The 14,143-nt window shown below is 46.6% G+C and overlaps 2 protein-coding genes and 1 non-coding gene across 12 annotated transcripts in view; 2 read left to right on the forward strand and 1 right to left on the reverse strand.

The window, feature by feature from the left end:
- LOC131185954 (protein FAM200A-like) overlaps positions 1–14,143 on the forward strand; it is a 15,929-nt gene continuing 1,786 nt past the window's right edge. Inside the window, exons 1-6 of one of the 10 annotated variants that reach the window (XR_009152274.1) lie at positions 37–53; positions 2,200–2,550; positions 4,890–4,942; positions 5,952–5,999; positions 6,789–6,889; positions 6,986–9,263. Coding sequence is in view for 1 of the 10 variants with exons in the window: in XM_058159019.1 (XP_058015002.1) it covers positions 2,583–3,885; positions 4,890–4,936 (1,350 nt within the window). In the remaining 9 variants the exon portion in view is untranslated. The other 9 variants (XR_009152271.1, XR_009152273.1, XR_009152272.1 and 6 more) reach the window with 9 other exon arrangements.
- LOC131186309 (small nucleolar RNA SNORA17) lies at positions 5,211–5,343 on the forward strand. Its single transcript, XR_009152340.1, has one exon. It is a non-coding gene; the product is annotated as a small nucleolar RNA SNORA17 (small nucleolar RNA).
- The window catches only part of DIPK1B (divergent protein kinase domain 1B), an 18,483-nt gene continuing 14,662 nt past the window's right edge, over positions 10,323–14,143 (reverse strand). Inside the window, exon 5 of the mRNA XM_058159021.1 lies at positions 10,323–12,412. Coding sequence (XP_058015004.1) covers positions 11,600–12,412 — 813 coding nt within the window. The 3' untranslated portion in view covers positions 10,323–11,599. The remainder of the gene's footprint in view (positions 12,413–14,143) is intronic.

Genomic DNA, 14,143 nt, shown 5'->3' on the forward strand with positions numbered 1-14,143 from the left:
GGCGAAGACCACGTGCATTCGGCCATTTGTTGCTGGGTTCGGGACCGCGCTAGGTGGGTCTGTCGCTGGTCGTATAAACTCTTCGCCTTTACAGTGCTTCGCCGTTCTGGGGGCGCTGTCGGGGATGGTGCAGGCCGGGTGTGCACTGCAGCTCCCATCGTCCCCGGCCGGCTGTGGGAGATGGGACCCGCTTTGCAATTAAAGCAGGCATGGGCGGGGGTTCCCAATCCCAGCTCAGCCTCCGGCGTGGATTTTCCTTGCAGGAGAGCGGAAAATGAAGCGGCGGCTCCCCCGCCTTTCTTGCTGCTTTTGCCACCTTCTGCGGGCGGGGGAGGGGGAGAGTTAGGATTAGGGGAGGGGAGTCCCTTCTTTGAAGGAGCCCATCCTGTTCGGTTCCCTTGGGGAGGAAAAAGCAGCTTGAGCTAGAAATGGTTTCGCCTGCCTTCGGAGTAGAGGAGGAGTAGACTAAATTGTCACTTTAAATGGTGGGGGAGAGACTTCTTGGGCTGGAACTCCCTTGCAGTCAATCAGAATAGAGCTGGAAGGTCTTCTAGGCCAGGGGTCTCCAACCTTGGTCCCTTTCAGCTTTGCTGGCTGAGGGACTCTGGGAGTTGAAGTCCACAGGTCTTAAAGGGACCAAGGTTGGAGACCTCTGTTCTAATCCAACTCCCTGCTCAAGCAGAAGACCCCCATTTGAGACAAGTGGCTGCCCAGTCTCCTCTTAAGCAGCCAGCGATGGAGGCAAGCTGTTCCACCAGTTAATTGTCCTCACTGTTAGGAAGTCTGTCCTTAATTCCAGGTTGCTTCTTTCCTTTTTTTTTATTTGCATTTATATCCCGCCCTTCTCAGAAGACTCAGGGCGGCTTACACTATGTCAAGCAATAGTCTTCGTCCATTTGTATATTATATACAAAGTCAACTTATTGTCCCCAACAATCTGGGTCCTCATTTTACCTACCTTATAAAGGATGGAAGGCTGAGTCAACCTTGGGCCTGGTGGGACTTGAACCTGCAGTAATTGCAAGCAGCTGTGTTAATAACAGACTGTCTTACCTTAATTAGTTTCCATTCATTGTTTCTTGTCTTGTCTTCTACTGCTTTGAAGGATAATTTGATTCCCTCCTCTTTATGGCAGCCCCTCAGATACTGGGATACTGCTCTCATGTCACCTCAATGCTTTTTTTTTAGACTAGCCAGACCCAAATCCTGCAACCATTCTTCATATGTTTTAGTCTCCTTTGATCATCTTAGCTGCTCTTCTCTGCACCTCCCCCCCCCAAAGTCTCAACATCTTTTTTGTAACGTGATCAAAACTGGATGCAGTATCCCAGGTGCACTCTTCTCCAGTTCCTTCCATAATTCAGATCGGAAAACCTTTGCTTCCTGCTCACCTCATTTCCAGCCTGATTCTGCTTTACTTCTGTCAGAATTGGCAGTGAGATCTTCAGAATAACAAGAGTTGGAGGGGACCTTGGAGGTCTAGCCCAACCCCCTCCTCAAGCAGGAGACCCTATATCAGTAGTGGTGGACCTATGGCATACGTGCCAAAGGGGGCACGCGGCTGTCTGTGTGACAGCACACCTGCCATCACCCCAGCACAGAGTTTGGCAGTGTTACTAAGAGAGCCAAAGGGATGCGGGCGGGATGCTCCCATCCCCCTCTCCATGTGTGCCTGAGGTCATTTCTCATCCCCTGCCTGTCTGTTGGGTGGCTAACGTGCTGTTCCCGTGATGGGGTTAGAGAGGAGCTAGGTTGGAGGGGAGCATAGGTCACAGCGTGGCATAGCTGGAGGGGAGCAGAGTGCTTCTGGCCACAAGTGGGCTTTGCAGCGCCAGCCCTGCATGCACCGCTGGCCTTGCTTTGTTGCTTTACACCTCCCCTTCCATCTTGTGTATGCAAATTTCCCAAGAAGTAGGTCCAATGCATGTACAGCAGAGGTGAAGCAAAAGTAGGAAATGAACTCAAGATGCCCTTTTTCAGAGCAGGCCCAAAAGCTGGTGGTCGGTGGAGTGTTGTCCCCTTGTGCTGGTGGTCAGCAAATTCAAAAGGAACCCCCAGTTGAGAATCACTGCCGTAGATTGTTGATTCAGGGAAAATCAATTTCTTCGGTGTTAACTAATAGTGTTAGCTATTTTTAGTACAGGGATAGATTTCTGTTGGGTGCTTCATTTTTTTTTTAAAAATTTTGTGTTTTTGTAGACTCCCAAGTCTTGAACCACCCAAAAATGAGTACAGCAAAAAAAGCAAAAACAGATAGTGGAAGATCATTCCAAGAGGCCTGGACAGAGTCATTTGGAGTGATAGAACACAATGGGAAAGCGTTATGTACTTTGTGTAATGAAAGTGTTGTGTGTCGCACATCAAGTGTCAGGCGGCACTTTGACACCAACCACAAAAGAGTTGCCAAACTTGGTGAAACTGAAAGAAAAGAGTTTCTTAAAGAGAAATTGAGGAAATATTCCCAGGATCTTAGTTTTTGCAACGATCTTTCTAGAACAAACCATCTGACAGCTGACAGTTTTCAAATTTCACACTGCACAGCAAAACATGGTAAGCCTCTATCTGATGGGGATATTATCAGAATGGCCATGTTGTCTGGAAGTAATTCCCTTTTTCATGATTTCCCAAACAAGGATAAAATTATTCAACGCATCTCTGAGACGCCACTTAGAAGAAAAACTGTTAAAGATCGAGTCCAGTGCATGGCAAGTGATGTTGGTCAGCAGCTCACCACAGACTTACAAAAGGCAGCCTGTTACTCCATGTGCTTGGATGAAAGCACAGATATAAATAATCATGCAAGGCTAGCAGTAATTTTGCGTTATGCTGTTGGTGACATCATGAGAGAAGAGCTGGTGAAACTGGTGTCTTTGCCTGAAAGAACACAAGGGATAGATATCTACAATGCTGTGATGGAGGCTTTTTTGTCACACAACATAAGACCAGAAAAAGTGGTTTCAATTACTAGTGATGGGGCACCTTCTATGGTGGGGGCAACATCTGGTTTCATACAGTTCTTTGTTAAAGAAACAAAACATCAGGTCATTCAGTTCCACTGTATCATACATCAAGAAGCTCTTTGTGCCTGGGAAAGTAGCAAAAAATTTGACGATGTCCTCAAAGATGTCACAAAAATGGTGAACCACATCATGGCTTGTGCTCTGAATTTTCAACAGTTTCAAGCACTTCTTGAGGCGGTTCAGGCACAGAATAATTGTTTACTTATGTACAATAATGTCTGGTGGCTGAGCAGAGGACAAGTCCTGGAGAGATTTGTAGCCTGCTTGGATGAAATTAGGCTGTTTATGAATGAAAAAGGGCAGGAATATCCACAGCTCACTGATATGGCCTGGGTTACCAACCTCATGTTTTTTACAGATTTTACAGTACACTTCAATGTACTGAACAAACAACTACAAGGTGTAGGGAAAACAGCAGAAAGGATGCTTTGTGATATTAAAACATTTGAGAGAAAACTGCAGGTTTTTGAAAGAGACCTTGAAAGTGGGCAGCTGAAATATTTTCCAAATCTAAAAATGCATTTACAAAATTCTACATTTGCAGACAATCCTACAAGCCGTCAGGAAATCTACAAGGAATTTTCTAGCATTGTAGCAGCTGCAAAGGTGAATTTTAGTAACAGATTTTTACAGTTCCGGAAGATGGAGACAACCTTGGGTTTTCTTACTTCTCCAGATAAAGCCAAATTTGAAGAACTTGATCTTTCCTGCTTACACTGGTTAGATATAGGAAATCTGGAAATGGAGCTATTGGAATTTCAAGAAAGCTCTATCTGGAAAAACAAATTCTATGACCTGCGTGAAACACTTGAGAAGATAGAAAGGATGACAAAGGACAGCAGAGTTACTTCTGACACGATTACAGGTACTTCTGAAAATGAAATCCTTAAAGTGTGGAATTCTTTGCCAAATAATTTTAAGTCAATGAAATCACTTGGGATTGCTTTCCTCACTTTGTTTGGATCAACTTATGCTTGTGAGCAGCTGTTTGACACCAAAATGAAATCCTTAAAGTGTGGAATTCTTTGCCAAATAATTTTAAGTCAATGAAATCACTTGGGATTGCTTTCCTCACTTTGTTTGGATCAACTTATGCTTGTGAGCAGCTGTTTGACACCAAAATGAAATCCTTAAAGTGTGGAATTCTCTGCCAAATAATCTTAAATCAATGAAATCACTTGGGATTGCTTTCCTTACTTTGGATCATCTTATGCGTGACACCAGAAACAGACTAACAGATGACCTGAAATGCTGCATTTGTTGCTCTCAAACTTAACAGAGTATGAGCCAAGGTTAGACAAATGATCAGCATGCATACAACAGCAAAAATCACATTTAAAAGCATGCCAAATGCAAACTTTTTCAATAAAAAGTTGTTTGTATCATTGAAAGCTGTTATTGTGTTGTTCTTTTAAGACAAAAGATGTTAATGTATGAGTTGTTGTTTTTTCTAAACTAAAACTTCTGTATTCAGGTTAAATTGCCGTGTTGGCACTTTGCGATAAATAAGTGGGTTTTGGATTGCAGTTTGGGCATTTGGTCTCTAAACAGTTTGCCATCACTGCCCTAGACCATTCTGGACAAATGGCTGTCCAGTCTCATCTTAAATACCTCTGTGATGGACCCACCCACAACTTCTGAAGGCAAGCGTTCCACTAGTTGTTGGTTCTCACACTCAGAAAATGCCTCCTTATTTCTAATTTGAATTTCTCCTTTATAAGTTGCCATCCATTTTTTCTTGTCTGGCCTTCAGGTGCAATTAAGCTTCTCCAAGTGTTTATGCTATGAGCCCCACTTGGATGATAGACAACTGTGGGTGTGAATGGCTGGTTGGGACTCACTTTTTTTTTCTTTTTCATTCTGTTGTAGGATTGGAGCTAAGAAGCCTCCATGGCTCCAAGAGAGTCCTCCCTTGATCAGAGGTGAGTCTGTGACTTCCGGAGAGATCCTTGCCCCTCATTCAGGGGTTGCACTGCAATTATTCCAGCTAACCAGCTTTTCAGAACTAACCAGTTAGGAAAGAGGAAACTGCAGTGCTTGTAAGACCAGCTCATAGGATGAGGCTGGTGGGGCTTCATAGCAAAATGAGAGATTTTAAAAGAGCAGAGACAGTGTCGCAACGACCTGCAAATCTGTAAAGTGAGGCACCTGCAGGTTGTCCTGTCCTCGAAGGCATTCCCGGGGTTGGGGGTTGCCCCTACCAGGCGTTGCAGGCATGGCTCCTGTGCTGTGTTTGTGTCAGTAGGTGGCACAGAGAAGCAGGCTAGGTCTACGCTCAGTGCTCTGATGGGTGGGCACTCAGAATGATTACTAGCCTGACAAAATTTGCACATTTTCTTTTGCTCCTTTGTGGGGGTTGCAGGGGCTGATCCCCAGTATTATTTAAGTCTGGATTGGATGCCAGGAAAGGAGGACTATGTTTGTAAATGGTATTTCCGAGGGTACTAAGTTCAGTTTTTACTCAGGTGAATAGGGATGCTGCCATTTCTAGTACTTCACTGCTTTTAATTTTAGAAACTGCAGGTCAATTTTTTGTTGTTGTTTTTTAATTTGAATTTATATCCCGCCCTTCTCCGAAGACTCAGGGCGGCTTACATTGTGTAAGGCAATAGTCTCATTCTATTTGTATATTTATATACCAAGTCAACTTATTGCCCCCCCCCAACAATCTGGGTCCTCATTTTACCTATCTTATAAAGGATGGAAGGCTGAGTCAACCTTGGGCCTGGTGGGACTCGAGCCTGCAGTAATTGCAAGCAGCTGCTGTTAATAACAGGCTATCTTACAGCCTGAGCCACCCACGGCCCCTTTTTAAAATGAGTATCAGGTTTCTGTTCATCCATGATATTAGGAATTTTCAAAAGCCATGTTTTTGTCGAATCCTTGGCACAATGATTTGAATCCAAATTAACTAAGCCGCTTTGTTTATAGGGACATGATGCTGGCTTTTCAACACATGTTTAAAATGAGCTCTGAAAGGTAAGATTGTATTGTAGTATTGTAAGTGTTCAAATGAATTTTGAGGCTACAATAATTTGTCAGAATTTGTCCTTGGCAGATTGTGCATTCGTTAAGATAGGGAAATATGAATTAAGCCTCCCCCCCAAATTTAGTGTCTTCATCTGTTGATTTGAATCCTTTATTATCTTTTGGTCACAAACATTTTCTGAGCATCATAAGGGGTGCTAATGAAATTGAAAATGCTTCATTTTGAATATGGAATTCAATTCCAGTGGTTCTTCTCAACTGCTTTCGGTCTTCCTCAGTTCAGCAAGTCTGTTCTGACCTGACCCATGCTGGCAAGGCAAGTCCAACCTTGGAAACTTTTTGAGAACTGTGGATTTCAACTTCTAGGACTCATCAACCAGCCATGCTAGCTGGGAATTCTGGGAGTTGAAGTTCACAAGCCTTAAAGTTACAAATTTGCTGCCTATGTTCATATTTATATATGCCTCTATTATAAATTTGCTGCCTCTATTTCTATGTACCTTATCTGAAGAGAAACCTGCAAACAGGTTTTTCTTTTACATCTTTGCAGAGTAGTTTTTATAATGTAACATCTGCCACAAAAATCCTTGCAATTTTAGTAGGTCTAGAAGGAAGAAATATTTGCTGAAAAGCTAACAATATACACTTAGCTGGAGCATTTCACCTTTAGTTGTTTTACTTCTTGTATCTCATCCCTCCTTTATTTTGCCTTGCTTCCTTGGTGACTTAATGAAGACATATTTATAGACAGTTCTGTAACATGACTCTGTTCTTTTCTAGTTATTGGCCAAAATGAAGATGTTACAAGGGAGCTGAGAAGTCATGAAGTCCAACTTCCAACCCACAGAGGACTCCTGTTGTGGCATCACTGGCCGATGGAGGTCAGCATTCCCTTGGACAGGGTTTATTTTATTGAAATGCAACACTTTTATTATAAAGAATTAGTATGAAATTTATTTGATGTTCCTTCCTTCTAGCCGGCAGCATCATGGCCACAAGTGACGGGAATGAGATGGGACACCATTCTGAGAGGTTTCCAAGGAGTCGGGCTCCATTCTTCCTTCAGTGACCTTCCTCTTCGGTTTCACTTCAATTCAACATGGGTTCTTTCCTCTAGCCTCAATGGTGCACTTTTGGAGAATCATCACCTGGGAAATGTGATTTCGAGTGAGCCATGTTCTGAGCCTCCTTGAAAGCGCCAGCTTGCTTGTATTCTTTAAGGTATGCAGGTAATCCTCGAGTTATGAATGTAACCCAAACATTCGTTCGATTGAATCATATTAAATGAACGTAATCACTCCCTGCTTTCCCCAGTGCATTTGTTAATCGAATGAGCAGGTCATTAAATGCATGAGGTATCTCAGAGTGGGGAAGAGATGTGGGATGTCCTCAAATCCACTGAAATACCTCATGCTCTCCAGGGGTCCCCACAATTATTCCCCCCCCCCCCAATCCTGCCCCGCCAGGTCTCCACAGACTCTGCCTGCTTTGCTAGCGTCCTGGATTCCACTTACTCCTCCCCACCCCATTTCCTATGGATTACTTACTTTTTGAAGAGCTCCAAAAGAGGCTGGCCCACTTGCAGAGAAGCTAAAGTGTTTTATTCAGATGGTGGCGAAGCTGTAAGAATGTGAAATCTAAGGAAAACATTTTTGCCAGTTTCTCAGAAAAGTCTTCGGCTTGGGGCCATGTGTCCAGCAGGCTCTGGTAGTAGAAAAGGCCTGGGGGTGGGTGGGTACAGCAGCCTTCTGTTTCAAGACAGCTTCAGGGATTGAGACAGCAGCAGCCGCCAATCTCATTTGAACTAGCTCTTGAGCTGCATGTGGCTCTTTCACCCCTCTGCTGCGGCTCCGTCACTCAAAATATGCGTCACAACCGCCAGTGTGCATGCAGTTTCTTGAGCTTTTCAACCCCCAGTAGGCCAACCATGGATAAATCCAAGAAAAGGAAAGTTTCAGAAGAAAACGTTTAATTCAACTACATATGCTAGTTTTGTGGCAACTCAAGAAATAGGCATAGGAAGGGTTTTGTGTTTTGTTTTCTGTGGGAAATGGGTCCAAATGATTCTTTGAGTGATTAAGGTTGCAGACCCCTGAACTAGCCAGTCAGCAGCAAGCAGGAGGCTGCTTATTGCTGGCCAGACTGGGCCCATACTAGCCTGCAGGCACTCATGGCAGAGAAGCCGGTCTTTTATTCAGATGGGGAAAGCTGTTTTCTCTCTGGCTGTTCGTATTGGCGAACAACTACCGTGGTGCTGCAAGATTTGTTGTTTTGGGCCTCGTTTGGAAATACTATGGGGGGTGCTGACCATGTAGCTTCGAACTTTGCCTAAGGGAACGCTCGTAACCCGGGGATTACCTGTACGGAGCAGCACAGCTGTCTGAAGACAGAGGCACCTCCAGGTTTACTGCAAATATTGAATCCTCCAAGAGCGGCTCCAAAAGAGAAACTGCAGCAGATCCACCCCTTCCTCGCCCAGCCTGGGTTTATTATCCTTCTTCAAATACACATTCTGGAAAAATCCAGTATTCTAATGAAAGCTGGCCAATGCAGGGTAGAAGGGAAATAGGATTATAAAGAAGTTGCAAATAAAAAGTTTTCTTCAAATCAGAACGGCCTGTTTTCATTGAGTCCTGCATGTTTTGATTCTGCCAAGTGCTTATCCTACCTGGGCTTTTTTCTAGGTAGGGGGAGGCTTAAGAGGGGGGGGGGGTTTGCAATGGCTTCCATGAATGAGTGGATCACATGGTGCTGGGGCTCCATCTTGACTGCCCCCCCCCCCCCGCAAGAGAGACATGGGGCTGCTGGGTTGTTTCTGTCCCTGTTGTCCCTGGAGAAAAGGGGAGAGCAGGCACCCCCCAGCAACAGCCTTCTCCCCCCTAAAATGCCTTTTGGCTGTAAAAATTTTCCAAAAGTCTCTTGACAAGCCCATCCCCCAATTGGTGGTTTATTAGATGTTTATGTTTCCCTTGCTAATTTATAAGTAATTCAAGGCAGCACACATACTACAGGCAGTCCTCAATGTACGACCACAGCTGAGCCCAAAATTTCTGTTGCTAAGTGAAACATTTTGAGTTTTGCCCCATTTTTACGAACTTCCTTGTCACTGTTGGTTGTTCAGTGAATCTGGCTTCCCCGTTGACTTTTCAGAAGGTGGCAAAAGAGAAGACTGACCACCACTGACCATCATAAATACGAACCAATGGCCAACCATCTGAATTTTGATCACGTGAGCACAGGGATGCTGCAGTGGTCGTAAGTGAAAAATGAGGATTGTTAGCCTGTAGTTCCGTAGCGGCCCCCCCCCCCCTCCCGGAGCCCCGTTCTGAATCTCCTGCTGGCTGCATTCTTTCCTCTTCTGAGTTGAGAAATGCCACAAGGTTTAAACACAAGCCCTGAACAGTTGGGAGGAAGGTATACAAATGCCCCACAGGTCCTGCCTTGGTAACTCCACTGTCCTCAGACTTAAGACCACCCCGTCACATAATCACAATTCAGGCACTTGTCAACCAGCTTGTATTTATGATGGTTACAACATCTTAGAGCAGAGGTCTTCACTTGGCAGCTTTAAGACTTGTGGACTTCAAATCCCAGAATTCTCTAGCAGGCATAGCTATCTGGCTGGAGAATTCTGGGATTTGAAGTCCACAAGTGTTAAAGCTGCCAAGTTTGAAGACCTCTGTCCTAGAGTAATTTGTGATCTTCCCAGCCAGTTTCCGACAAGCAAAAGCAGTGGGAAAAGCTGGTTTCATTTAAGAAATCACTCAATTCGCTTAACAACTGGAGTGATTTGGTTAATGGTGGCAGAATAATTATAAAATTGGGCATGGCTCTTTTAACAAGGATTACCCCTACAGTAAGTAGGCTTTGTTCTTCCTTCCAGGAAAGGAAGTCAGAGCAGTCGTCTTTTTAAAATAGATATGAAGACCAGCGCCATGAGGTGGTTGAGGTTGAAAAGCCTGGCTCTGCGGTCAGTCTGGAGGCAAAGCCAGTATTTTTCTGTTGCTTTGAGCAAGCTAACAGTGTGTGGTGGCAGCCAAAAGAGCTAATGCAATCCTAAATTGCATTAACAATTGCATACAATCAAGATCAAGGGAGGTTTTAATACCACTCTATAAGATCTTAGTAAGACCACACCTAGAGTACTGCATCCAGTTTTGGTCACCACACCATAAGAAAGAGGTTGAAACACTAGAAAAAGTGCAGAGAAGAGCAACCAGGATGATTAGGGGACTGGAGGCTAAAACATACAAAGAACGGTTGCAGGAACTGGGCCTGGCTAGTCTAGGGAAGAGAAGGACCAGGGGAGACATGATGGCAGTCTTCCAGTATTTGAGGGGCTGCCACAGAGAGGAGGGAGGTCAAGCTATTTTCCAAGGCACCCAAAGGCCAGACTAGGAATAATGGATGGAAACTGATCCAGGAGAGATTCAACCTGGAAATTAGAGAACAACCAACCAATGGAACAGAAGTTGCCTTCGTAAGTTGTGGGAGCTTCATCCCTGGAAGCTTTCAGGAAGAGACTGGATTGCCATCTGTCAGAAATGGCTCGGGTGGGGGGTTGGACTAGATGACCTACAAGGTCCCTTCCAACTATGTTAATCTGTAAACTAAGTAGTCTCTGTCAGCAATGGATACCATACATCAGATTAGCCTATTTAGGGCCTGGTGAACATGTGGACTGCTACTGAACGGAAAGTGAGCCTGTCTCCTGAAGCTAAGGAATCTTAATTATTTAGTTTACTGCAAGAAATGATGCTTGGTCAGACAACTCTGCATTTGGCTTCATCACACAATACACTTAACCTGATTAGCCTTATTTTGGGGTTGATAACAATGCACTACATGTCAGTTAAGGAACAGAAATCCATGTATTCTAAAACTATAGTTGTTTGAAGCCAGCCTGAGAGTTGGCAGCATGGGTCCCACAAAGCATGTCCAACCTTTGTTTTGAACTGGCTCCCCCAGCGAAGGATCAGCCTTGAAACAGAATCCACAAAAGAAAGAAAGAGAGAGAGAGAAAGACCATTTATTTACATCAGATAGACAATTGTCCTCTCTTCACCCCGGCTACGCTCACCTGGAGATCCCCGTCAGTTCCACAAAAACTGCTTTTCTTTCTCATCCCTCCCCATCCCAAAGTTCTCTCTTGTCTGTCTGTGGAGGCTATGTGGCTCTCCTGTAGCCCACTCGCTTGAAGGCCTTAGACCCATGATGGCACACGTGCCGGAGTGACACGCAGAGCCATCTCTCTGGGCATGCCAGCCGTCGCCTGTTGCTATTCCAGGTTCCGGCACGAGCATGCTAGTGGGTTTTGTGCGTGCATGCGTGCCAGAAACTGGAAGACCAGGCGACCAGTGCACAGGCGCCCACCGGAAACCAGAAGCTCAGCTTCCCAGCGCATGTATGCGAGCCAGGGAGCTGCTCTTCTGGTTTCCGGGGCACCGTGCGCGCGCGCTGGGGAGCTGCTCTTCTGGTTTCTGGCACTCCCCCGCGTCTGTACTCCCCCACCGAAAAGGTTCGCCAACACTGCCTTAGACTGAGTTGGGAAGAGGGGAGCCGCCCTCCCTCCTTAGGCTTCTCAGAGGCCTTTAGGAATATTGTGTGTTGGAAATTTTCTTCCACAAGAGGGTCTTGAGGCTGTTGAGCACCAGCGAGTGGTGCACCTCCATTTGGCTGGCCAGCCCGCTGAGCGTGGTGCACGTTTTCAGCTGCTTCTGCAGCTCCTCCTTCAAGTCGCTCGGGGCCCCGTGCAGCAGGTACTCCAGCAGGAGCCCACACACCTTGGCGAGGTTGGGCTGGACCACATCGCTCTTACACTGCTTCATGAGCTTATCGCATGGCGCCACACAGTCCTTCCCGTAAGTGCAGTCTGTGTTTTGCTCACAGTGACGGCCCTTAAGGAACCTCTGTATGGTCATCTCGGCGGCCACCGTCCTGAGGTCCACCATTTTGAAGTCGTATCTGTTATTGTAGCCCATGTTGGTGAAGCTGGCCTCGCAGATGTAGAAGTTGCCGTAAGTCCCGTGGAAGATCTCCTCCACGAATTCCAGAAGTCCAATGGCGATTTTGGCTCGCCGGGGCCAGGTGGGGGAGAACCACTGGCGGATGACTCTGAGGACACCGGAAGGCAGCAGTGGCTGCAGGAAAGGAGGAAAGTCCATTGTGTGGAGGGAAGTGTGGTGGATCTTCTCTGTGAGATACAGATCGCCGCAGTGCCCCAAGAGCCTGGGGGTGTGCTCCTTCTCGTGCAGGGAGAAGGTCAGCAGGAAGTCGTTCAGCTGCAGAAGGGCCCAGATGGATTTCGCTTCAGCCAAAGAAAGCTTCCCATCCCGACTGACGTCGGCCATGGCGATAATCTGGTTCACCAAGTTGGTGAGGGAGGCTTGATCCCCAAGGCCAGCCTGTGAAAACAAAGAACAACCCAAGACTGTACCTCACGTTAAAACATGGTAAAGCAGGGAGGAACGTTTACAATAGGATAGAGCTGGAAGGGACCTTGGAGGTCTTCTAGTCCAACCCCCTGCTCAAGCTATATCCATGATGGCGAATTTATGGCACGTGTGCCATGTGAGCATTGCCCTAGCTCAGCTTCAGTACGCATGTGCGCACTGGCCAGCTGATTTTTGGGCCTTCCGGGCCCACTGGAAGTCGGGAAATGGGCTGTTTCTGGGATAGAGAAGTCAGTTTTCACCCTCCCAAAGCTCCTAGAAAGCCTCTGGAGCCTGGGGAGAGTGAAAAACGGGCCTTCCAGTCCCAGTGAATTATGGGTGTGGGCACGTGCACTCATGCACCCCGCCCCCCGCTCTTGGCACATGATGGCAAAAAGGTTAACCATCACTGCCCTATATCAGTGATGGCTAACCTTTTTTTCCTCCGGTGCCAAAAGAATATGTGTGCACGTGATAATGCAATGCCACTCCCTCATGCCCCGCCCGCCTACATATGCACACGACCCCCACATGCCCATGCAACTCCCCCATGTGCGCACAACCCCCCTCCCCCTGTGCACGCTCATGCAACTCCCCCCTTTTGGCCTAACATCCCAAAACAGCACTGGGGGAGGGGAGAAGCCTTTGCCTCCCAGAACGGCTGGGGAGGAGGGGAAGCCTCCAAAATGGCTGGGGTGGGGAGAATGCCTCCCAAAACAGCGGTGGGGGGAAGCCTCCAAAACAGCTGGGGGGGGGAACCTTTGCCTCCCAAAATGGCTGGGGGGGAAGCCTCCAAAATGGCTGGGGGGGAGAAAGCCTCCAAAACAACTGGGAGGGGGGAGAACCTTTGCCTCCCAAAATGGCTGGGAGGGGGGGAAAGCCTCAACTCCAAAACAGCGCTGGGAGGGGAATCTCCGGAGATCTGGGAAGGCACAGGCAGCAGAAAGTGAGGAGAAAGGTAGGTTCCCCCCACGTGTCTCCCGCTTGCAGGGCAGATCCGAAAATCAGCTGGCCAGCGGGAAGCATACTTCATGTGCAGTGGAGCTGAGCTGGGCGATGGCTCATGTGCCCACCGAGAGGGCTCCGTGTGCCACCTGTGGCACGCGTGCCATAGGTTCGCCATCACAGCCCTATACCATTTGAGACAAATGGATATCCAGTCTCTTCTAAAAACCTCCAGTGTTGGAGCACCACAACTTCTCAAGGCAAGCTGATTAAGTGTTCTCACTGTCAGGAAATTTCTTCTTAATTCCTGGTTGCTTCTCTCCTTGATCAGTTTCCATCCATTATTTCTTGTCCTGCTCTCAGGTGCTTTGGAGAATAATTTGACCCCCCCTCAAATACTGGAATACTGCTATCAAGTCATCCCTAGTACTTCTTTTCTCTAGAGTAGCCAAACCCAAATTGGACAACTGTTTGTAGCTTGGGGAGACTTTGAATGTTGAGAGAAACTGTGAGCCACGGGTATTTACCAAATGATGAAATGAAGAGGAGCTTGGCTCTGTTTTCACCTTGAAAGCCCACAGGGCCAGATTACTTGGAAACCTCTTATCCCAGATGGTTTCTACCTGTCCTACTAGATGCCATGTGGGCTTCCTCCGGCTCCACATCATTTTATCCCCACTTTCCTTATGTTAGTTGAAGTCAGTGGCACATAGAAGAGGAATGTATCTATTTAAGAAACTTACATGAATGCCTGCTTTT

This window comes from Ahaetulla prasina, chromosome 16, assembly GCF_028640845.1.
Source record: "Ahaetulla prasina isolate Xishuangbanna chromosome 16, ASM2864084v1, whole genome shotgun sequence".
Lineage (NCBI taxonomy): Eukaryota > Metazoa > Chordata > Lepidosauria > Squamata > Colubridae > Ahaetulla > Ahaetulla prasina.